At 44.7% G+C, this 23,031-nt stretch overlaps 1 protein-coding gene across 2 annotated transcripts; it reads right to left on the reverse strand.

Moving 5' to 3' along the window:
* Positions 1–1,851: 1,851 nt before the first annotated feature.
* Positions 1,852–17,850, reverse strand: LOC143815958 (zinc finger protein 706-like). Of its 2 annotated transcripts, none has more exons than XM_077295804.1 (4): positions 17,342–17,850; positions 17,114–17,255; positions 14,675–14,782; positions 1,852–2,949 (listed from the first exon to the last, which is right to left on the reverse strand). In XM_077295804.1, exons 2-3 carry the CDS (start codon positions 17,243–17,245, stop codon positions 14,687–14,689), a joined length of 228 nt encoding a protein of 75 aa, XP_077151919.1. In that variant the 5' UTR covers positions 17,246–17,255; positions 17,342–17,850; the 3' UTR covers positions 1,852–2,949; positions 14,675–14,686. The 2 variants fall into 2 exon arrangements, with proteins under 2 accessions (XP_077151919.1, XP_077151918.1); XM_077295803.1 differs by having other exon boundaries at positions 17,471–17,805.
* Between the last annotated feature and the right edge of the window lie 5,181 nt (positions 17,851–23,031).

Consider the following 23,031-nt stretch of genomic DNA (forward strand, 5'->3'; position numbering starts at 1 on the left):
GCTTTGCCTCTGCTCCGCACTCCTGCGGTTCTGCTCCGTTCTACTCTGCTCTGCTGCTGCAGAGACCTCTTGCTGCAGCTCCTCTCCGCATTCCTTGTGGTTCAGCTCTGCTGCTGCAGTAATCTCTTGCTGCAGCTCCTCTCCGCATTCCTTGCGGTTCCGCTCTGCTTAGCTTTTGTCGCGGCGCTAGCTCTTGCTGCTCTACCGCTCCTATCTGCAGCCTTGCGGTTCTCTTCCTGTGTGAACAGGTCCCAACCTGCTCCTTCATTCTCCTTTCCTTCTGGCTTGTTTCCGTATCTGCATCTCCTGTGTTAACAGATCCCAACCTGTTCCTTCATACTTCATTCCTTTCTGCTTGTTTCCTTACCTGCACCTCCTGTGTGAACAGGTCCCTACCCGTTCCTTCAAACACCACACCAACTAGCCCTGCGTCTCTGCCGTGCCTGCCAGCCCCGTGTCTCCGCTGTGCCAGCCTACTCGTCTGAGTTTCATCCGTGCTCATCTGCTAGTCCTGCCTGATGCCCACACCTGTCCTAGTGTTCCTGTTCTCCAAGTGGGATCAGCAGCCACAGCCAGACACAACCCTGGAGTAGCACCTGGCAGCTGCCTGCTGCTCAAGCCTGACCAAACCATCAGAGGCTCCAGTGAAAACCAAGGCAGCTGTCCGACATGCCCCTTCCAGGGTAGTCTGGTTCGTGACACAGTGGGGCCACAAAAACCCCCCCCGCCCCCCGAGCTCAAGCCCACCAGTCAGGAAGTGAGCGTGACAGTTGATATACCTTATAAGTACCGTTGCTGCAGGCCGGACGAGGGGGTGCCCGGCGGTGCTGCGGGGGCTCTGCTGACATTTCCTTAAAGGCCAGAGCCCCCGCAGTTCCACGGTTTCCTGTGCGGTGGACTCCGGGAAAATGGCAGCCGGGGGGGCGGTGCATGTACAGATGGAGATCTCGGCACCAAGATCTCGGGAGATGAGATCTCCGCACTGAGATCTCATCTCCCGAAATCTCCTTCTGCGCATGCACTGCCCCCCCCCCCCCCCCGGCGGCCATTTTCCCGGAGTCCACTGCACAGGAAACCATGGAACTGCAGGGGTTCTGGCCTTTCACAAAATGTCGGCAGAGCCCCGACAACAGCACCAGAGACTCTCACAGCAGCACTGCCGGGCAACCCCAGCGGCGCACCGCACATCCCCTCATCCCAGCCTGCGGCCTTACCCCACTCCTGCCTCCTCCAGCAGCAACCCCGGTAAGCAATAAGACGCATGGAGTATAAGCACCACAACCATTTTATTTAAAAAATGTTTTCCTATTTTTCTCCTCAAAATTTGGGGTGCGTCTTATAATCCAGAGCGTCTTATAATCCGAAAAATACGGTACTTACTGTAAAATTATAGATCCTGAGTTATCTATTGTATTTGTCAATGTAACAATACTGCGACTGCTGAAGCGTCTTCAGAAGAGAACATTGAACAATGAGAATTTCATTTGTTTCTTCTTTTTTAATAAAACGAGGTAGAAAATAGAAAAAAAAATACAAACATTTAGCATAAAAACCTGATTCAATAAATAGGTCATCTTCTAATGAAAGACATATAAAGGACACATTATCTAGCTTTGGATGCAACTAAACCAAAACCAAAGTGTGGGAAAAGTAGTCCAATTGGCTTGCAAAACTTGCAACTCATCAAGACAAGTGAATTTCTTGCCTGTCTTGATCAAAGGGCATGTTTGAGTCAGATGCTCCTCATTCTTGAAAACGGGCACGCCCTCCCTATGAAGAGTGCCCACCTCCCCCAAAACCTCCCCCCATAAAAATAGCACATGAAGATGCTTACGAATGTTAAAAAAAGAATTGCAAATGAAATATTTATTAAAGATAATTACACAAAATACTTTCTTAACATAAGCATACACAGGAAATTGTAAAGTATGTTAATGTCTTAAATTCAGAAATATTAACTTGTTTTGGTGTGTATTTGAGGGCCCAGTGGCCCAATTAGGCTTTCGGTCTATGGGTTATATGTTCACATTTCTCTCGAAAGTTAAATAGAAAGGTGAAAAATATACATACGTAACAATATCCTACGTTTAATACCCAACGTTTATTACTGACTTCTATTTGTTAGGATTCCAAGCAGAATATTACTAGAACTGAGAATAAAAATGAGACATGAAAAAAAAAAAAGGGCAGATATTTGCCTTGTTATAAAGTGGCATACTTATATTGTTTGTTAAAACTATTAAGACCTGCAATATTTTCCATAAATTGTGTGTGAATTTTTTCTTAATTATGGTGTGAATAATTTGGTTTAAAAGAAAAAAGGAAAAATGCAAAACCAAGAACAATATAACAGTAGTAATGATGATCAGGATAGTTTTTAGAAAGTGGTTTTCACCTTAGGTAGAGCTGGTGAGATCAAAGTAATGTGCAAAGTGTTTGTCATTGGCACAGTATAGCAAATGGTATTGCACAATAACTGGTAGGTAAGATGCAATATTAACTCTCAGGTATAGATTAAAAAAAAATATTAAAAAATAAAGGGTGAATATGAAGGACTGCACTGGAATGCAATTAAAAAATATATATTGCTCTGCCTCCATAGATGAACAGAATGCACCACCCTAACTGTACAGGAAGAAAATATTTATGATGCTTTTGGTTATTTTAATTACTAAAAAAATGTCCTATGGCACCCTCAACACTATTTGGGGGAACATGCCACAGAATTGCATAAACAAAGACAACTGGTCCTTTTGGTGTTGTGACACAAACCCACATATAGCAGGATAGATGATCCATGTTGTGAATAATGAGATGCAGCACCAAAGTCCAGATACTCTCATGTTACTTATCTCCAACTTAAAAGGTAGGTGCGTCTAGATTTATAGAAGAAAGGTCTTTCAGATATGCGCAACTCGCTCCATTCAGTGCATTCATCAGAGGATATACCTAGATGAGGCAAATAAAAAAAATAAATAAAATTTGACAATGTATAAAACCAATTATCCCAGCATGACCACTACACAATTGTTAATAAAGTAGCAATATAGGCATATGACAGACATTGATATAATAGGGGATATATAGGCTAGTATTATCCAAATAATTAATACTATAATAAACTGTATACCCCTCATCAATGAATAGGACCCAATGTGGACAGATTGTTATATTTTAAAAGAGAGATAAACACACTCAAGCAGTGCGGAGGGTAGGTAAGACCAAGGATATTGTTATGTATCAGTTTAACATCTACTATATAATTGTCTAAGGGTCACTTCCGTCTTTCTGTCTGTCCTTCTGTTTGTCTGTCTGTCACGGAAATCCCAAGTCGCTGATTGGTCGCAGCAAAACAGCCACGACCAATCAGCGACGGGCACAGTCCAGCGGCAAAATGGCCGCTCCTTACTCCCTGCAGTCAGTGCCCGCTCCATACTCCCCTCCAGTCAGCGCTCACACAGGGTGCGTATGCAGCATTAATAGTAAAAAGATCTAATGTTAAAAATAATAATAAAAAAAAATAGTTATATACTCACTGTCCATCGGCCCCTCGGATCCAGAACAGGCCTTTCCCGCTCCTCGCGACGCTCCGGTGACCGCTCCATGCACTGCGATCTTGCGATCTCTACGTCATCATCTCGCGAGACCGCAATGCACTCTTGGAACCGGAGCACGCGAGGAGCATCGGTAAACGCATCACCAGGATCCGGGGGCCAACGGAAGGTGACTATAACACTTTTTAATTTTAATTCTTTTTTTTTTTTTTTTTAAACAGGGATATGATGCCCACATTGCTATATACTACGTGGGCTGTGCCATACGCTACGTGGGTGGGCTGTGCCATACGCTACGTGGGTGGGCTGTGCTATATACTCCGTGGGCTGTGCTATATACTCCGTGGCCGGCCGCGAACAATCAGCGACAGGCGCAGTCCGGTCGCAAATTGGCGCGGGATTTGAACCATGCTTTGCTAATTGGTCGCGGTTGGCCGAATCCTGTGTATTCAATGTATTGTTCAAAAATCTTCATAAATAAACGACATACATATTCTAGAATACCCGATGCGTTAGAATCGGGCTACCATCTAGTATTGTCTAGTAGTGTTATATTCACCATTATAAAGGGGATCCACTATACGATATTCAACCAGTAAATAATCTGCACAGATATATCCAAGCAATAATACAGAGCATATGGATAGATGTAACATTTATGCAGTACAACAGTTATCTACACAGAGTTCCACAGTATATTACATAGAGTAACATAGCCTGGTAACATAGTTATTAAGGTTGAAGGAAGACTATAAGTCCATCTAGTTCAACCCATAGCCTAACCTAACATGCCCTAACATGTTGATCCAGAGGAAGGCAAAAAAAACTCATGTGGCAAAGAGTAAGCTCCACATTGGGGAAAAAAAATCCTTCCCGACTCCACATACGGCAATCAGACTAGTTCCTTGGATCAACGCCCTATCAAGGAATCTAGTGTATATACCCTGTAACATTATACTTTTCCAGAAAGGCATCCATTCCCCTCTTAAATTTTAGTAATGAATCGCTCATTACAACATCATACGGCAGAGAGTTCCAAAGAATCCGCGTCTGTTATTATACTTAAACCTTCTTTCCTCCAGACGTAGAGGATGCCCCCTTGTCCCTGTCTCAGGTCTATGAGTAAAAAGATCATCAGAAAGGTCCTTGTACTGTCCCCTCATATATTCATACACTAAAATAAGATCACCCCTTAGCCTTCGTTTTTCCAAACTAAATAGCCCCAAGTGTAATAACCTATCTTGGTATTGCAGACCGCCCAGTCCTCTAATAACCTTGGTCGCTCTTCTCTGCACCCGCTCCAGTTCAGCTATGTCTTTCTTATACACCAGAGACCAGAACTGTACACAGTATTCTAAGTGTGGTCGAACTAGTGACTTGTATAGAGGTAAAATTATGTTCTCCTCATGAGCATCTATGCCTCTTTTAATGCATCCCCAATATTTTATTTACCTTTGTAGCAGCTGCCTGACACTGGCCACTAAATGTGAGTTTGTCATCCACCCATACACCCAGGTCTTTTTCACTGACGGTTTTGCCCAGAGTTTTAGAATTAAGCACAGTTATACATCTTATTACTTCTACGTAAGTGCATGACCTTACATTTATCCCCATTAACCCCTTAATCCCATATGACGTACTATCCCGTCGAGGTGGGGTGGACCTTAATTCCCACTGACGGGATAGTACGTCATATGCGATCGGCCGCGCTCACGGGGGGAGCGCGGTCGATCGCAATCAAACATGATCGCAGTGTTCCGGCAGTATAGAGAAGCATCGCGCAGGGAGGGGGCTCCCTGCATGCTTCCCTGAGACCCCCGGAGCAACGCGATGTGATCGCGTTGCTCCGAGCGTCTCTTACCTCCTATCCCTGCAGGCCCCGGATCCAAAATGTCCGCAGGGCTGCATCCGGGTCCTGCAGGGACTACTTCCGGATCCAGAGCAGGCGCTGGTAAGCAAGTCAGATCGCTGATCTGACAGAGTGCTGTGCAAACTGTCAGATCAGCGATCTGTGATGTCCCCTATATATATTTTATTCCCATAAATACATTTCTTTATCTAAATAAAGAAAAAAAACAAAATAAAAGTACACATATTTAGTATCGACCCAACCTATAAAACTGTCCCACTTGTTAACCCCTTCAGTGAACACCGTAAGAAAAAAAAAAACGAGGCAAAAAACGCTTTATTATCATACCGCCGAACAAAAAGTGGAATAACACGCGATCAAAAAGACGGATATAAATAACCATGGTACCGCTGAAAACGTCATCTTGTCCCGCAAAAAACGAGCCGCCATACAGAATCATAAGCAAAAAAATAAAAAAAAGTTATAGTCCTCAGAATAAAGCGATGCCAAAATAATTATTTTTTCTATAAAATAGCTTTTATCGTATAAAAGCGCCAAAACATAAAAAAATGATATAAATGAGATACCGCTGTAATCGTACTGACCCGAAGAATAAAACTGCTTTATCACTTTTACCAAACGTGGAACGGTATTAACGCCTCCCCCAAAAGAAATTCATGAATAGCTGGTTTTTGGTCATTCTGCCTCACAAAAATCGGAATAAAAAGCGATCAAAAACTGTCACGTGTCTGAAAATGTTACCAATAAAAACATCAACTCGTCCCGCAAAAAAGACCTCACATGACACTGTGGACCAAAATATGGAAAAATTATAGGTCTCAAAATGTGGAGACGCAAAAACTTTTTTGATATAAAAAGCGTCTTTTAGTGTGTGACAGCTGTCAATCATAAAAATCCGCTATAAAAAATGCTATAAAAGTAAATCAAACCCCCCTTCATGACCCCCTTAGTTAGGGAAAAATAATAAAATTAAAAAAATGTATTTATTTCCATTTTCCCATTAGGGTTAGGGCTACGGTTAGGGTTGGGGCTAAAGTAAGGGTACTGTCACACAGTGCAATTTTCATCGCTACGACGATACGATTCGTGACGTTCTAGCGATATCCATACGATATCGCAGTGTCTGACACGCAGCAGCGATCAGGGACCCTGCTGAGAATCGTACGTCGTAGCAGATCGTATGGAACTTTCTTTCGTCGCTTGATCACCCGCTGACATCGCTGGATCGTTGTGTGTGACAGCGATCCAGCGATGTGTTCGCTTGTAACCAGGGTAAACATCGGGTAACTAAGCGCAGGGCCGCGCTTAGTAACCCGATGTTTACCCTGGTTACCAGCGTAAACGTAAAAAAAACAAACAGTACATACTCACATTCCAGTGTCTGTCCTCCGGCGTCTCAGCTTCTCTGCACTGTGAGCGCCTGCCAGCCGGAAAGCGAGCACAGCGGTGACGCGGTGACGTCACCGCTGTGCTTTCCGGCTATGGCGCTTACACAGTGGAGAGAAGCAGAACGCCGGGGGACAGACACCGGAATGTAAGTATGTACTGTTTGTTTTTTTTACGTTTACGCTGGTAACCAGGGTAATCATCGGGTTACTAAGCGCGGCCCAGCGCTTAGTAACCCGATGTTTACCCTGGTTACCCGGGGACTTCGGCATCGCTCCAGCGCCGTGATTGCACAGTGTGACCGCAGTCTACGACGCTGGAGCGATAATCATACGACGCTGCGACGACACGAATCGTGCCGTCGAAGCGATCAAAATTGCACTGTGTGACAGTACCCTTAGGGTTAGAGTTGGGGCTAAAGTTAGGGTTTGGATTACATTTACGGTTGGGATTAGGGTTGGGATTAGAGTTAGGGGTGTGTCAGGATTAGGGGTGTGGTTAGAGTTACCATTGGGATTAGGGTTAGGGGTGTGTTTGGATTAGGGTTTCAGGTAGAATTGGGGGGTTTCCACTGTTCAGGCACATCAGGGGCTCTCCAAACGCGACATGGCATCCGATCTCAATTCCAGCCAATTCTGCGTTGAAAAAGTAAAACAGTGCTCCTTCCCTTCTGAGCTCTCCCGTGCGCCCAAACAGGGGTTTACCCCAACATATGGGGTATCAGTGTACTTGGGACAAATTGGACAACAACTTTTGGGGTCCAAGTTCTCTTGTTATCCTTGGGAAAATAAAAATTTGGGGGGCTAAAAATCATTTTTGTGGGAAAAAAAGGATTTTTTATTTTCATGGCTCTGCGTTGTAAACTGTAGTGAAACACTTGGGGGGTTCAAAGTTCTCAAACACATCTAGATAAGTTCCTTGGGAGGTCTAGTTTCCAATATGGGGTCTGATTGCCGTATGTGGGGTCGGGAAGGAATTTTTTTCCCCATGGTGGAGCTTACTCTTACCACATGGGTTTTTTTTGCCTTCCCCTGGATCAACATGCTAGGGCATGTTAGGCTATGGGTTGAACTAGATGGACTTAAAGTCTTCCTTCAAACTTAATAACTATGTTACCATGTTACTTGTGGGAGGTTTCTACTGTTTGGGTACATCAGGGGCTCTGCAAATGCAACGTGATGCCTGCAGACCAATCCATCTAAGTCTGCATTCCAAATGGCACTCCTTCCCTTCCGAGCTCTGCAATGCGTCCAAACAGTGGTTCCCCCCCACATATGGGGTATCAGCGTACTCAGGACATATTGGACAACAACTTTTGGGGTCCAATTTATCCTGTAGTGAAACACTTGGGGGTTCAAAGCTCTCAAAACACATCTAGATAAGTTCCTTAGGGGGTCTACTTTCCAAAATGGTGTCACTTGTGGGGGGTTTTAATGTATAGGCACATCAGGGACTCTCCAAACGCAGCATGGCGTCCCATCTTAATTCCAGTCAATTTTGCATTGAAAAATAAAATGGCGCTCCTTCCCTTCCGAGCTCTGCTATGCGCCCAAACAATGGTTTACACCCACATATGGGGTATCAGCGTACTCAGGACAAATTGCACAACAACTTTTGTGGTCTAATTTCTTCTCTTACCCTTGGGAAAATAAAAAATTGGGGGCGAAAAGATCATTTTTGTGAAAAAATATGATTTTTTATTTTTACGGCTCTGCATTATAAACTTCTGTGAAGCACTTGTTGGGTCAAAATGCTCACCAAACATCTAGATAAGTTCCTTAAGGGGTCTACTTTCCAAAATGGTGTCACTTGTGGGGGGGTTTCAATGTTTACGCACATCAGGGGCTCTCCAAATGCAACATGGCGTCCCATCTCAATTCCAGTCAATTTTGCATTGAAAAGTCAAATGGCGCTCCTTCCCTTCCGAGCTCTGCCATGCGCCCAAACAGTGGTTTACACCCACATATGGGGGTATCAGCGTACTCAGGACAAATTGCACAACAATTTTTGGTGTCCAATTTCTTCTCTTACCCTTGGGAAAATAAAACAAATTGGAGCGGAAATAAATTTTGTGTGAAAAAAAGTTAAATGTTCATTTTTATTTAAACATTCCAAAAATTCCTGTGAAGCACCTGAAGGGTTAATAAACTTCTTGAATGTGGTTTTGAGCACCTTGAGGGGTGCAGTTTTTAGAATGGTGTCACACTTGGGTATTTTCTATCATATAGACCCCTCAAAATGACTTTAAATAAGATGTGGTCCCTAACAAAAAATGGTGTTGTAAAAATGAGAAATTTCTGGTCAACTTTTAACCCTTATAACTCCCTAACAAAAAAAAATTTTGGTTCCAATTGTGCTGATGTAAAGTAGACATGTGGGAAATGTTATTTATTAAGTATTTTGCGTGACATATCTCTGTGATTTAAGGGCATAAAAATTCAAAGTTGAAAAATTGCTTAATTTTCGAAATTTTCGCCAAATTTCCTTTTTTTTCACAAATAAAGGCAAGTTATATCGAAGAAATTTTACCACTATCATGAAGTACAATATGTCACGAGAAAACAGTGTCCGAATCGCTAAGATCTGTTGAAGCGTTCCAGAGTTATAACCTCATAAAGGGACAGTGGTGAGAATTGTAAAAATTTGCCCGGTCATTAACGTGCAAACCACCCTCAGGGCTTAAGGGGTTAAAGCTCATTTGCCATTTATCAGCCCAAGCTTCTAGTTTACATAAATCATCCTGTAATATAAAATTGTCCTCCTCTGTATTGATTACCCTGCAGAGTTTAGTGTCATCTGCAAATATTGAAATTCTGCTCTGTATGCCCCCTACAAGGTCATTAATAAATATGTTAAAAGAAGAGGGCCCAATACTGACCCCTGTGGTACCCCACTGCTATCCGCGACCCAGTCCGAGTGTGCTCCATTAATAACCACCCTTTGTTTCCTATCCCTGAGCCAGCTCTTAACCCACTTACACTTATTTTCCCCTATCCCCATTATTCTCATTTTATGTATCAACCTTTTGTGTAACACCGTATCAAAAGCTTTTGAAAAGTCCATATACAGTACCATCCACTGGGTTGTCCGGAACTTACCTCTTCATAGAAACTGATCAGATTAGTCTGACAGGAACGGTCCCTAGTAAACCCATGTTGGTATTGGGTCATGAGTAGTGTTGAGCGATACCGTCCGATACTTGAAAGTATCGGTATCGGAAAGTATCGGCCGATACCGGCAAAATATCGGATCCAATCCGATACCGATACCCGATACCAATACAAGTCAATGGGACTCATGTATCGGACGGTATTCCTGATGGTTCCCAGGGTCTGAAGGAGAGGAAACTCTCCTTCAGGCCCTGGGAACCATATAAATGTGTAAAAGAAAGAATTAAAATAAAAAATATCGCTATACTCACCTCTCCGACGCAGCCGGGACTTCAGCGAGGGAACCGGCAGCGTTGTTTGTTTAAAATTCGCGCTATTACTTGGTTACGTGAATTCCCGGCTTGTGATTGGTCAGGTCGGCCATGTTGCCGGGACGCGGACCAATCACAGCAAGCCGTGACGAAATTACGTCACGGCTTGCTGTGATTGGTCCGCGTCCCGGCAATATGGCCGCCCTGACCAATCACAAGCCGTGACGTCACGGGAGGCTGGACACGCGCTCATTTTAAAATGGGCGCGTGTCCAGCCTCCCGTGACGTCACGGCTTGTGATTGGTTGCGCCGCGGTCAACCAATCACAAGCCGGGAGGCTGGACGCGCTCATTTTAAAATGGGCGCGTGTCCAGCCTCCCGTGACGTCACGGCTTGTGATTGGTCAGGGCGGCCATATTGCCGGGACGCGGACCAATCACAGCAAGCCGTGACGTAATTTCGTCACGGCTTGCTGTGATTGGTCCGCGTCCCGGCAACGTGGCCGACCTGACCAATCACAAGCCGGGAATTCACGTAACCAAGTAATAGCGCGAATTTTAAACAAACAACGCTGCCGGTTCCCTCGCTGAAGTCCCGGCTGCGTCGGAGAGGTGAGTATAGCGATATTTTTTATTTTAATTCTCTCTTTTACACATTTTAACATTAATGTTGTTGCGATACCCGATACCCGATACCACAAGAGTATCGGAATCCCGGTATCGGAATTCCGATACAGCAAGTATCGGCCGATACCCGATACTTGCAGCATCGGAATGCTCAACACTAGTCATGAGGTTATTCCTCTTCAGATGGCATTAATGATGCTCAACATCATTGATTACCTGGCAGTGGAGTCGCCAGGGGTGGTGAAAAAAAAAATAAATGCAAAAATGCATTGCGTTTTCATTTTTCGGGATCTGAGGCAGGATGAGGGCTTTTTTTCACGACTGAGCTGACGTTTTCACCTATACCATTTTGGGGTATGTACAATGTTTATGATTTCGTCTTATTGCCATTTTGCAGTGGCCAAAAAACACCGTAATTCTGGAGTTGCGATTTTTTCTTGTTACGCTGTTTACCGATTAGGTTATTTCATATTTTGAAAGATCGGCCATTTCTGAACTCAACAATGCCATATGTGTTTTTTTATAGTTTAATTTCCAATAGTGCAAAAGGGGGTGATTTGAACTTGTTTTCTTTTTTTTTTATCATTTGTTTTTGTTTTTTACTGCATTTGTGAGGGGACTTAAAGCTGCGATCATCCGACCGATTGTGCCTATACACAGCAGTGCTTCAGCAATGCAATGTATAGCACAAATCACAATCTTCTTTGAACGTCATTAGCTAGCATTCACAGGAGGATCGTAATGACAGGCACGGGGGTCATAACCAGACCCCTGGCTGCCATGACAATTTATCATCGCTCCACGAACATGTCACGAGCGCACCAATGGGAATGCGGAATGACGTGTGTGTTAATCTCAGACAACGGGATTTAACAGGCTAACAGCTCCATCTGTGGCTATCAAAGGCACATGATAGCTGATTAAATCAGCAGTCATGTGCAGGCTCAGCTTGTGAGCCTGCATCAAAAGACATACGTCATAGGTCCTGTAGAATGTAAGCCCGCAAGGGTAGGGTCCTCTCCCCTCTGTACTAGTCTGTCACTATTAGTTTGTTCACTATAAATTATATTTGTATTTTATATGTAACCCCTTCTCATGTACAGCACCATGGAATCAATGGTGCTCTTAAAATAAATAAATATATGACATATGTTGTGAAGAAGTTAAAAAAAGTGAAGAGAAATTCATACAGGAGAAAAAAAAAACAAAAAAAAACAAACAAACACCTCAACTTACAGAAAATGGAGTTTTATGCCGGATGTAAAAATAAGAAACCTGTCTCAGTTACGGGTCACTGTGTGTCATGCTACTAAAAAGGGTTTATAGACATTCTTTGGGTATGATGAACACGGTAGCCTGATCCAAGCTATGACTAAGAACCGGGGTATTTGAAACTCATTTAATGGTCCTGCCTGCGCTCCCTGCCTATGTATATGCTTATTACTTTTACTATGGATGAATACAAAAAGACTTTTTTTTATAGACGTGCTGGAATGAGTAGTCATAATTTCTGCATGTTTGCCTATTCATTAACACTGGGGTTTGGCCAACTTTAGAAAAAAAAGACAAAAACAAAGTCAGATGGCGTACGATTTGCAAAATTGATTAAGAGGCGCCTCTTAATGAATCTGGAGCATGATCAAGCTACCCACACATTGCAATCTGAAGCCTACACCAACTATAGAGTCACAAAAGTTTTGCAAAAATCAATCTTTTAGAAAAAGTAGAAGACTAAAAATTGGTGATTAAAGAAGAACCACAAAGCGGATTTCTTCAGCAAAGGGAATGTAATCAGTATTACAGCGCCATTACAGCGATGTCTTTAATTTAGAAAATTGTTCAGACAGATTCTTTTTAACTATGTGTATGATTAGGTAAACGTGGTTAATAAACATTAGTTAGCAGACAGCAGATCACATTCATTAATTTGACAATCCCAAGTGAGAAAATAGATTAGCCAGGGTGCACTCATTTAATATCTACTTTTTTGCCCAATTACCATTTAATACACCAATTTTAAAAGAGCGGCGAAGGCAGTAAGAAAAGTCTAGTCAAAACTTAAGCTAAGGTCTTAAAGGGGTTGTCCACTACTAAAATAACACCTCCTCATACCTCATGTTTGGCCTTGTTAAAATAAATACAGCTATACTTTCCTCTTGTGCCAGGGCCGTTCCGGAGGTGTGCGCCCCCTTAAACACCAGTGCCGAAGTAAGGTTGTTGCGTAACACGAGCCTTGTGCCCAGAGCTGACGTCACTGTCCCCTGCCTTCCAACGCACTGAACATCAAGGGGCTGCGGCTGCTCTCTGACTTCCTTTTGATGTTTAATTTGTCCGATGGTGAGGATAGTGATGCCGATACTGGGCGCAGGGTTTGCGTGACATAACCTGAGTTGAGCCCCAAGAACGCGACTGCCAACAATAATGCAACAGTGCCAGAGGGGAGTACAGCCATTTTTAATTTAAGGAGGCCAAACATGAGGAATGAGAAAGGGTTGTCCAAGTACTAGATAAACAATTTAATGCAGAGAAGTGTGCACAAGGATAAACTGCCATTCCAAACACAATATGAGACATTTTCCATGATACAGCATATCAAGAAGCATTCATTTTTTGTGTCAAACAGAAATTAAAAAACAAAACAAAAAACGCTTTCTAATGCATGTTGGAGATTGGAGTGATACATGGGTATGAAAGTGCAAATCAAAGCCATGATAAAACCACCTGCTACTAGGATAAATGATTGGCTGTTTAGCATTGTATACAGAGTACGAACAATTGGACCACACAATTATACATTTAGAGCAAGCACCCAGAAAAAAAATTGAACATTTGACAATGCATTGCAAGCGAATAGTCAACTTCCTTGCTTCAGCCCTTATGAATAATCCGCTTTCCCACATGGATACTCACAAAATGACAACTGTGTACAGCCAGCCTGCTGTGGCTTTTTTTGCAAATAAACAAATGGAGCTCAGGAACGGGAGCAACATCTTTAAAAGGAGTGCACAGGTATTTGTACCATACACCTGCTCTGCATTTTTACATTTATAACTCTGGCCTTAAAAATTAAAAAGGATGGTTAATAGTGATGAGCGCAAGGGCTTGTTACTCGAGTATGCCTTGGGTGCTCTGCTATGCACAGAGTGTCGCGGGTGCATGAGTGACATGTTCAAATCCCCACAACCCCATGTTTCACAGCTGTTAACAGTGACAAAACATGCGGGGATTGCCCGCGGGCGGAAACTTGAACATGTCACTCGAGCACCAGCGACACTCGGTACATACAGAGCACCCTAGGCAAACTCGAGTACTGAGCACTTGCGCTCATCACTAATGGTTATATGGTTATGCTTTATTTCATAAATCAATAGTACACGTGAAAATAAGCAACTTTGTCACTATGTGACTGCAGACTTATGAACCCCCAGTGCAAGCATTGTGCGCTGCTAGGATTCGCCGGTTTCAGATCCGGGATGGGAGGTTATGTATGTGGCATGGATTCGCTCTCCATACACTTGTATGGTGTGAGGCTGTGCCTTCCAGTCGGAAATGCCCACTGGCCGTCCACGTCACGGCTCTATACAAGTGTATGGAGGGAGGCCATGTCCACTGGCCGGGGGGTATGTGTAACTCATACATCACCTCTGTGCCTGGGCGTGTGCTCGAGGGATTCATAAGTCTGCAGTCACATTTGTCAGCTTTGACTGGACATCTCCTTTAAGGGTTGCTTTAATAAGACCAGGAAAACAAATGCACCTCACAATCAAAGTAACTGGTTTAGTTATATTTACAAAGTGTTCATAAAGTTGTGACCAACCATTCTCTCCTGTTACGCCTGCACATCTACCAGCTCTGGAGGCATGGGAGACTTGGGGTGTTTGCTTTCAAAATGCTGCTTAAACGTTTTTGGGTCTGGCATCTGTGTCTAAAATAAGAATAAAATAAAATAAAAAAAAAAGCATATCTTAAAGTTAAGCACTCAAAACTTGTTACACTTAAGATAAGGCTATGATCACACATTTGTTCCAGTACCCCAACAGCAGCTACAGTTGGGGTTCACCCAGCCACTAAAAAAGCAAAAACAAAACAACAACTATATACTGCATGGAAGTTTCTAAGCAGTAGTCCACGGTATAAAAAGAACACTTTCCTATACAGTTAAACAATATGCAGATGAATAACTATCAGACGGAGATTGAAAAAACACACCTTTTCCCCCCGTCTGGTGATTAAGGGTCTATGAAACAGTTACAGTATACGTCTGGCATAGCTCCGGATATATACTGTAAGCTAAAGCACAAAGTATGCACAGAGCCTAACTCACAAGGCAAAGAAAAGAATTAAGGCTCTATTCACATATGGAAACAAAAACAGTTAAGGTACCGTCACACTAAACGATTTACCAACGATCACGACCAGCGATACGACCTGGCCGTGATCGTTGGTAAGTCGTTGTGTGGTCGCTGGGGAGCTGTCACACAGACAGCTCTCCAGCGACCAACGATGCCGAAGTCCCCGGGTAACCAGGGTAAACATCGGGTTACTAAGCGCAGGGCCGCGCTTAGTAACCCGATGTTTACCCTGGTTACCATTGTAAATGTAAAAAAAAACCAAACAGTACATACTCACATTCCGGTGTCTGTCACACGTCCCTCGCCGTCTGCTTCCCGCACTGACTGTGAGTGCCGGCCGTAAAGCACAGCGGTGACGTCACCGCTGTGCTCTGCTTTTACTTTACGGCCGGCGCTCACAGTCAGTGCGGGAAGCGGACGGCGGGGGACGTGTGACAGACACCGGAATATGAGTGAGTATGTACTGTTTGTTTTTTTTACTCTTACAATGGTAACCAGGGTAAATATCGGGTTACTAAGCGCGGCCCTGCGCTTAGTAACCCGATATTTACCCTGGTTACCAGTGTAAAACATTGCTGGCATCGTTGCTTTTGCTGTCAAACACAACGATACACGCCGATCTGACGACCAAATAAAGTTCTGAACTTTCAGCAACGATCAGCGATATCACAGCAGGATCCAGATCGCTGCTGCGTGTCAAACACAACGATATCGCTATCCAGGACGCTGCAACGTCACGGATCACTATCGTTATCGTTGCAAAGTCGCTTAGTGTGAAGGTCCATTTAAAGCTCATTGGAAACATCTCCCTACAAATGTTTTTTGCAGCTTCACACTGCTTTCCCTGGCACATTATTCCTCTTGGAGTCAGCTTATGTGATTATTGTTATGCTGTCATGTCTATTATCTGTAAAATCCCCTCTATAATGTAAAGTGCTGAGGAATATTTCGGTGCTATAGAAATATAATGACTGCTAATACATTGGAAGGCAATTTGCTGCACTCATTATGATAACATTTTGATTTTTTTTTGGTTTTAGTCACTGGCAATCTTACAGACAAGTACTGAAGAGGTGGTGCAAGGACACGGCAGAAACCCATTCTAAGGATCAATGAGGGTCGCAGCGGTCGGACCCTATTAGTCATAACGGGTTATTCCCTAGAGCGATTACAAGTGTAATACGTCCACATTTAGTATTCCCCATTGTTTGATCTATATGGGGGGGTCATTCCATATCAAGTGATCCAAATATGAATATTTTTTTTACCTGACGTCTTTAGATTTTTTTTATTTTTATGAAGTACAACTTTAGTTCATTACAAATTAAAAGTTTAGAATTTTTTTCTTCATCAGTTAATTTTTTACAGATTTTTAAACTTTTAAAAAAGCGCAGATTTTGGCCTGGTATGGCTTTACATTTGTTATCATATCTCGGGCTAGAATTAAGATATAGAGGCGGGAGAGGCATCATTTTTCTCAGAACGGTACCGGCTTTCATTTGATATGTCACAATAGTAAATGTCGGGTTACTAAGCGCGATAACAAAATCTCAAAAGAATTAAAAATATAGTGGTAAAAATCATTGGTTCACTTGACATGGAATGACCCGGGGAGGGGTGGGATGAATGTTATGCTATGCCTGAAACTGCAGCTCTGTCCTTGATTTGTGGGGATTACAGGGTTTCCTATGGAAACGCCATCATGCCACGTGAGCACGATGCACCTATAGTCTGTTTCTCAACAGTATTTGCATGGATCATTTATTGCTTTAAATATGATTCATGTGCAAGTCAGTGGAATGTGAAGCCTTACTGCCCTGAAAGGGTTAACCCAGAGAGTAAGCTCTCCCCGCCCCCCAGGATTGGCCACACCACATGTGTACCTGGCTCTTCCGCCCTCTTACCCTGCACACAGGACAGGTGAACACCAGGGCTGCCTTGGCTGCAGCTTTCTGGTCACTGCCATGCTTCTTCTTCTCGGCCTGCTTCTTGGCGTTCTTCTGCTGAGACTGGATCTTCTGCTGCCCACGAGCCATTGTAGCAGACCTGGGAAGACAACAGCCATTACCCAGCACTGCTGGAGGCACACAGCGGTATACTGGGGTGTGGGCAGCATGCAGAGGTATGCGCACCTGGGAGAAGCAATGGCAGCTCAGGGTCAGGGGGCACAGCGCCATGAGGGGCGCACATGTCAGCTCCCAGAATACGGTACGCACGGAGCCCCGCTCCCCACTGCCGAGTGGCTTTCTAGCCCCACATACCACTAGTTTCCTTCCAGGCACCACCAAAGCCCCTCAGCGTCTAGTCTGTCACGACAGAGCAATCACGCGGTGTCGCGACACCCAGGCTGCGCTCACTTCCGCCTTTTTCCGGCTCCTTCCAGTTTTACCTCTACGTCACTTCCTATCCACAGCTGGCCTGTGCCGTTACCAGGCAACGCGCTCCAAAGCGCGGCTCACTGCAGGCTGAGTACACACAGGAAGTGGCGGGGACAGTCCCATTGTAGAGACCCAGGAACCAATGTGCTAGAGTTTGGGTTCCGGCCCTGAGAAGAGCGGTGCTGACATTACCAGAGGTGGAGAAAATCAGTCAGTCCAGGACTGGCCGGACTGCACATCTACTATATAATTGTCTAAGGGTCACTTCCGTCTGTCTGTCTGTCACGGATATTCATTGGTTGTGGCCTCTGTCATGGAAATCCAACTCGCTGATTGGTTGCGGCAAAACGGCCACGACCAATCAGCGACGGGCACAGTCCGGCGGCAAAATGGCCGCTCCTTACTCCCCGCAGTCAGTGCCTGCTCTATTCTCCCCTCCACTCACCGCTCATACAGGGTTAATGGCAGCGGTAGCGGACCGCGTTATGCCGTGGGCAACGCACTCAGTTAACGCTGCTATTAACCCTGTGTGACCAACTTTTTACTATTGATGCTGCCTATGCGTCATCAATAGTAAAAAGATCTAATGTTAAAAATAATAAAAAATAGTTATATACTCACCGTCCGTCGGCCCCTCGGATCCAGAACCGGCCTTTCCCGCTCCTTGCGACGCCCCGGTGACCGCTCCATGCATTGCAGTCTCGCGAGATGATGACGTAGCAGCCTCGCGAGACCGCTACGTCATCATCTCGCGAGACCGCAATGCACTCTTGGGACCGGAGCACACAAGGAGCATCAGTAAACGCTTCGCCTGGATCCGGGGCCAACGGAAGGGGAGTATATAACTATTTTTTATTTTAATTCTTTTTCTTAACAGGGATATTATGCCCACATTGCTATATACTGCGTGGGCTGTGCAATATACTATGTGGGCTGTGCAATATACTATGTGGGCTGTGCAATGTACTGCGTGGGCTGTGCTATATACTGCGTGGGCTGTGCAATATACTATGTGGGCTGTGCAATGTACTGCGTGGGCTGTGCTATATACTGCGTGGGCTGTGCAATATACTGCGTGGGCTGTGCAATATACTGCGTGGGCTGTGCAATGTACTGCGTGGGCTGTGCAATGTACTGCGTGGGCTGTGCTATATACTACGTGGGCTGTGCTATATACTGCGTGGGCTGTGCTATATACTGCGTGGGCTGTGCAATATACTACGTGGGCTGTGCAATATACTGCGTGGGCTGTGCAATGTACTGCGTGGGCTGTGCAATGTACTGCGTGGGCTGTGCAATGTACTGCGTGGGCTGTGCAATGTACTACGTGGGCTGTGCAATGTATTACGTGGGCTGTGCAATGTACTGCGTGGGCTGTGCAATGTACTGCGTGGGCTGTGCTATATACTACATGGGCTGTGCAATATACTACGTGGTCTGTGTTATACACTACGTGGCCTGTGCTATACACTACGTGGCCTGTGTTATATACTGCGTGCGTGGGGTGTTATATACTACGTGAGCTGTGTTATAACCTACGTGGCTGTGTTATATGCTATGTGGGCTGTTATACACTCCGTGGGCTGTGCTATATACTTGGAATATAAACCAGCTCACCCGTGATGCAAGAACCAAACCTCGGGAGCACGGACCCGCTGTGTCCAGGCGTATAAAGTCCAAAAAAGAAAATAATGTCCAGCTTCACCGAGTCCGTAAAAAAGAGTTTTCTTTATTCACAAACTTTAAACATGGAGGATACAGACTTCAGCACCAACCATATGGGTAAGAATCTCAACGCGTTTCTGGAGACTAAGCTCCCTTAATCATGACGTGCTATATACTACGTGGGCTGTGTTATATACTATGTGGCTGTGCTATATACTCCGTGGGCTGTGCTATATTCTACGTGGCTGTGCTGTATCCTACGTGGCTGTGCAATATACTACGTGGCTGTGCTATTTACTACGTGGGCTGTTATATACTACATGGCCGGCTGCGAACAATCAGCGACAGATGCAGTCCGGCCGCGAATTGGCGTGGGATTTGAACCCCGCTTCGCTAATTGGTCGTGGCCGGATCCTGTGTATTCAATGTATTATTCTAAAATCTTCATAAATAAACTACATACATATTCTAGAATACCCGATGCGTTAGAATCGGGCAACCATCTAGTCTACTATATAATTGTCTAAAGGGTACTTCTGTCTTTCTGTCTGTCTGCAACTTCCGTCACGGAAATCCCGCGTCGCTGATTGGTCTCGCCAGCTGCCTGTCCTGACTGCTGCGACCAATCAGCGATGGGCACATGAGAATTAGGCCGGCGTCACACTCAGCGTATGAAAATACGGTCCGTTTTTTACGGCCGTAATACGCAGAAATGTTCCCAAAATAGTGATCCGTATGTCATCCGTAGGCAGGGTGTGGCAGCGTATTTTGCGCATGTCATCCTCCACATGTAATCCGTATGGCATCCGTACTGCGAGATTTTCTCGCAGGCTTGCAAAACCGACATCTAATGGATTTATGGGCTCAAATGTTCGTTAAAACATATATACAGTATATGTATGTATATATATATATATATATATATTTTTTATGTCATTGAGACACACGTATATATATACTGTATTTATATTTAATTCAGCGTGAGATAGCTTAAAAGCCGGTAATTCAATTGCTGGCTTTTGCGATCTCCTTCCCAAACCCGACAGGATATGAGACATGGTTTACATACAGTAAACCATCTCATATCCCTTTTTTTTGCATATTCCACACTACTAATGTTAGTAAGTGTGTATGTGCAAAATTTGGGCCCTCTAGCTATTAAAGGGTTAAATCGCTGAAAAAATTGGCGTGGGCTCCCGTGCAATTTTCTCCGCCGGAGTGGTAAAGCCACTGACTGAGGGCAGATATTAATAGCCTAGAGAGGGTTCATGGTTATTGGCCCCCCCTGGCTAAAAACATCTGCCCCCAGCCACCCCAGAAAAGGCACATCTGGAAGATGCGCCTATTCTGGCACTTGGCCACTCTCTTCCCACTCCCGTGTAGCAGTGGGATATGGGGTAATGAAGGGTTAATGTCACCTTGCTATTGTAAGGTGACATTAAGCCAGGTTAATAATGGAGAGGCGTCAATTATGACACCTATCCATTATTAATCCAATAGTACGAAATGGCTAAAAAAACACACACATTATTACAAAGTACTTTAATGAAATAAAGACACAGGGTGTTGTAATATTTTATTAGACTCTTAATCCACCTGAAGACCCTCGTTCTGTAAAAAAGGAAAAATAAAAAAGAGGGATTTTTGTGTACTCACCGTAAAATCCTTTTCTCCGAGCCAATCATTGGGGGACACAGACCGTGGGTGTTATGCTGCTTGCCACTAGGAGGACACTAAGTGATACAAAGAAAGTTAGCTCCTCCCCTGCAGTATACACCCTCCTGCTGGCCCTCAGCTAACCAGTTCGGTGTAAAAAGCAGTAGGAGATCAGTAACAACATATTAGCTTACAGCATGTCATATCATATATGAGAGTATAGCATATCGGATTATAAAAAAACAAGCATAAGCCAATACCAGGGTGGGAGCTGTGTCTCCCAATGATTGGCTCGGAGAAAAGGATTTTACGGTGAGTACACAAAAATCCCTCTTTCTCCTACGCCTCATTGGGGGACACAGACCGTGGGACGTACCAAAGCAGTCCCTGGGTGGGGACAACGTCAGATCAGGCCCTGTGTAACTGCTACTTACAAGTGCGCCACCGCGGCCTGCAGAGTCCGCCTGCCCAGAGCCACATCTGTGGAAGTCTGGGAATTATAATGCTTCAAGAATGCATGCGGACTGGACGAATCCGCAAGCTTGCAGGCGTGTCTTGTCGACGCCTGGTGCCTAGAACCCACGATAGACAGGGAGATAGGCTGTCATCTAACACGGAAGGACTCCTGGATGGAGAAAAGAATACACCAGGCTAAATGGCCGATGAAGACGGCCAAACCCTTCCTGTAAACGTCAGGAAGCCTTCCTCTTACCGTTAGGAAACCCAAGATACAGTGTCCAACCTTGGGAGGGACGCCGTCCTCAAGACGTACCTACTCAAAGCACTCGCTTCGTTCGGAATATGGGGAACTCATTCCATTTTGTGGACTGGTGCCAAAAGAGATGAGGGAAGAACTATGCCCTCATGACAGTAGTGATACAATACCACCTTGCCTTGAAGGAAATAAGGGAAAAAGGTCTGAAAAGACCCGTTAGCACCGAAGACTCGTCAGGATGAGGATATCGCCGAGAAAAAAAGGGGGGCGACCTTCCCTAATAGAATAGATCCCAATGATCTAACGGTATGCAATAGGGAAGAACTACATGTGAAAACATCCTGCGAGGTGGTCCCTACTTGCAGTTTTGTTGCAGAAAGACAGAAAGCTATCAGCTCCGCAAGCGAACTGACGTAGTCAGTGCGGATTTTCGAGGATCACTGGGGCCCTTTCTGCTTCTGAAAAACTCTCGGAAGTGGAAACTGGTACCACGGAATAACCAGAGCATGCAGTGCGATGGCTCTTGGATCTCGAGGCCGAACAACAAACTCGAGTACACAGGCGATCAGTCAGGACGCCATCCGAACTACAACTGTAGAGCTCCAGTGAAGGCGGGTCTGATGGAAGACTTCCAGGTGAAGTTCCCACTCACTTGAGGTGAAACCCTGACAGCTAAATATGTTCGCAGCCCAGAGTTCTACTCCTGGGACATGTACTGCCAAGATCACCGAGTGATAGATCTCGGCCCATGTGAGGTACCTTGGCCAAGGCGCTTGAACGTGGGTACTCGCTAGATAATTGACGTATGACACAGCCGTGGCGCTGTCCAATTGAAATCGGCTGGGTTGACCCGCCATAAGGTAGTGGACCTACTATAGGACTACCTTTGAGATCTCCAGAGCAATGATCGGGAGAAAAGGCCTGGCATTGGAAGTTACTAGTAACCATGGAACCGGGAGAAAAAACCCCGGATGAAGAAAGAGCTCAGAGACTATCATCTGAAAGGCTGCTTGACTTGCTGAAAAAACTAACGGAGCGAAGGAAACTGCTTCCATTGTCGTCTCCGTTGTTGTTTTTTTTTTTTTTTTAAGAAACCTCCCAGCAAATCGAATGAAATGAGGGGATGAGTGAGCAAGAGCGCGAGCTCCCTGTTGAAAAACCATGACCTTGTCTGGAGGGAAATTTACCACCCTTCTGGAAGAATACCGGATCATCCTCAAAAAGGATATCTGCTGGGCTGGAAATGAGAAGTTGTCTAAGTCTAGCTTCCAGTCCAGGTGAGAGGATATCACAAGTGATATAGACGACTCAGCGTAGTCCTGCAAGGGCGTGTAAACAGTCGGCCAAACAGGGCAGAACGGCCACGCCTCTAGGTGCAAGATGACAGCTGCCATGACCCTTGCGAACA

This window comes from Ranitomeya variabilis, chromosome 3 (genome assembly GCF_051348905.1).
Source record: "Ranitomeya variabilis isolate aRanVar5 chromosome 3, aRanVar5.hap1, whole genome shotgun sequence".
NCBI lineage: Eukaryota > Metazoa > Chordata > Amphibia > Anura > Dendrobatidae > Ranitomeya > Ranitomeya variabilis.

Excerpts from the sequence above, each read along its gene's own strand:
- LOC143815958 (XM_077295804.1), bottom strand. The coding sequence starts at position 17,245 with ATGGCTCGTGGGCAGCAGAAGATCCAGTCTCAGCAGAAGAACGCCAAG. Across the intron at positions 14,783-17,113 it reads TCACCTGTCCTGTGTGCAGG|ACACAGATGCCAGACCCAAA; the intron begins GTAAGAGGGCGG and ends TTCTTATTTTAG.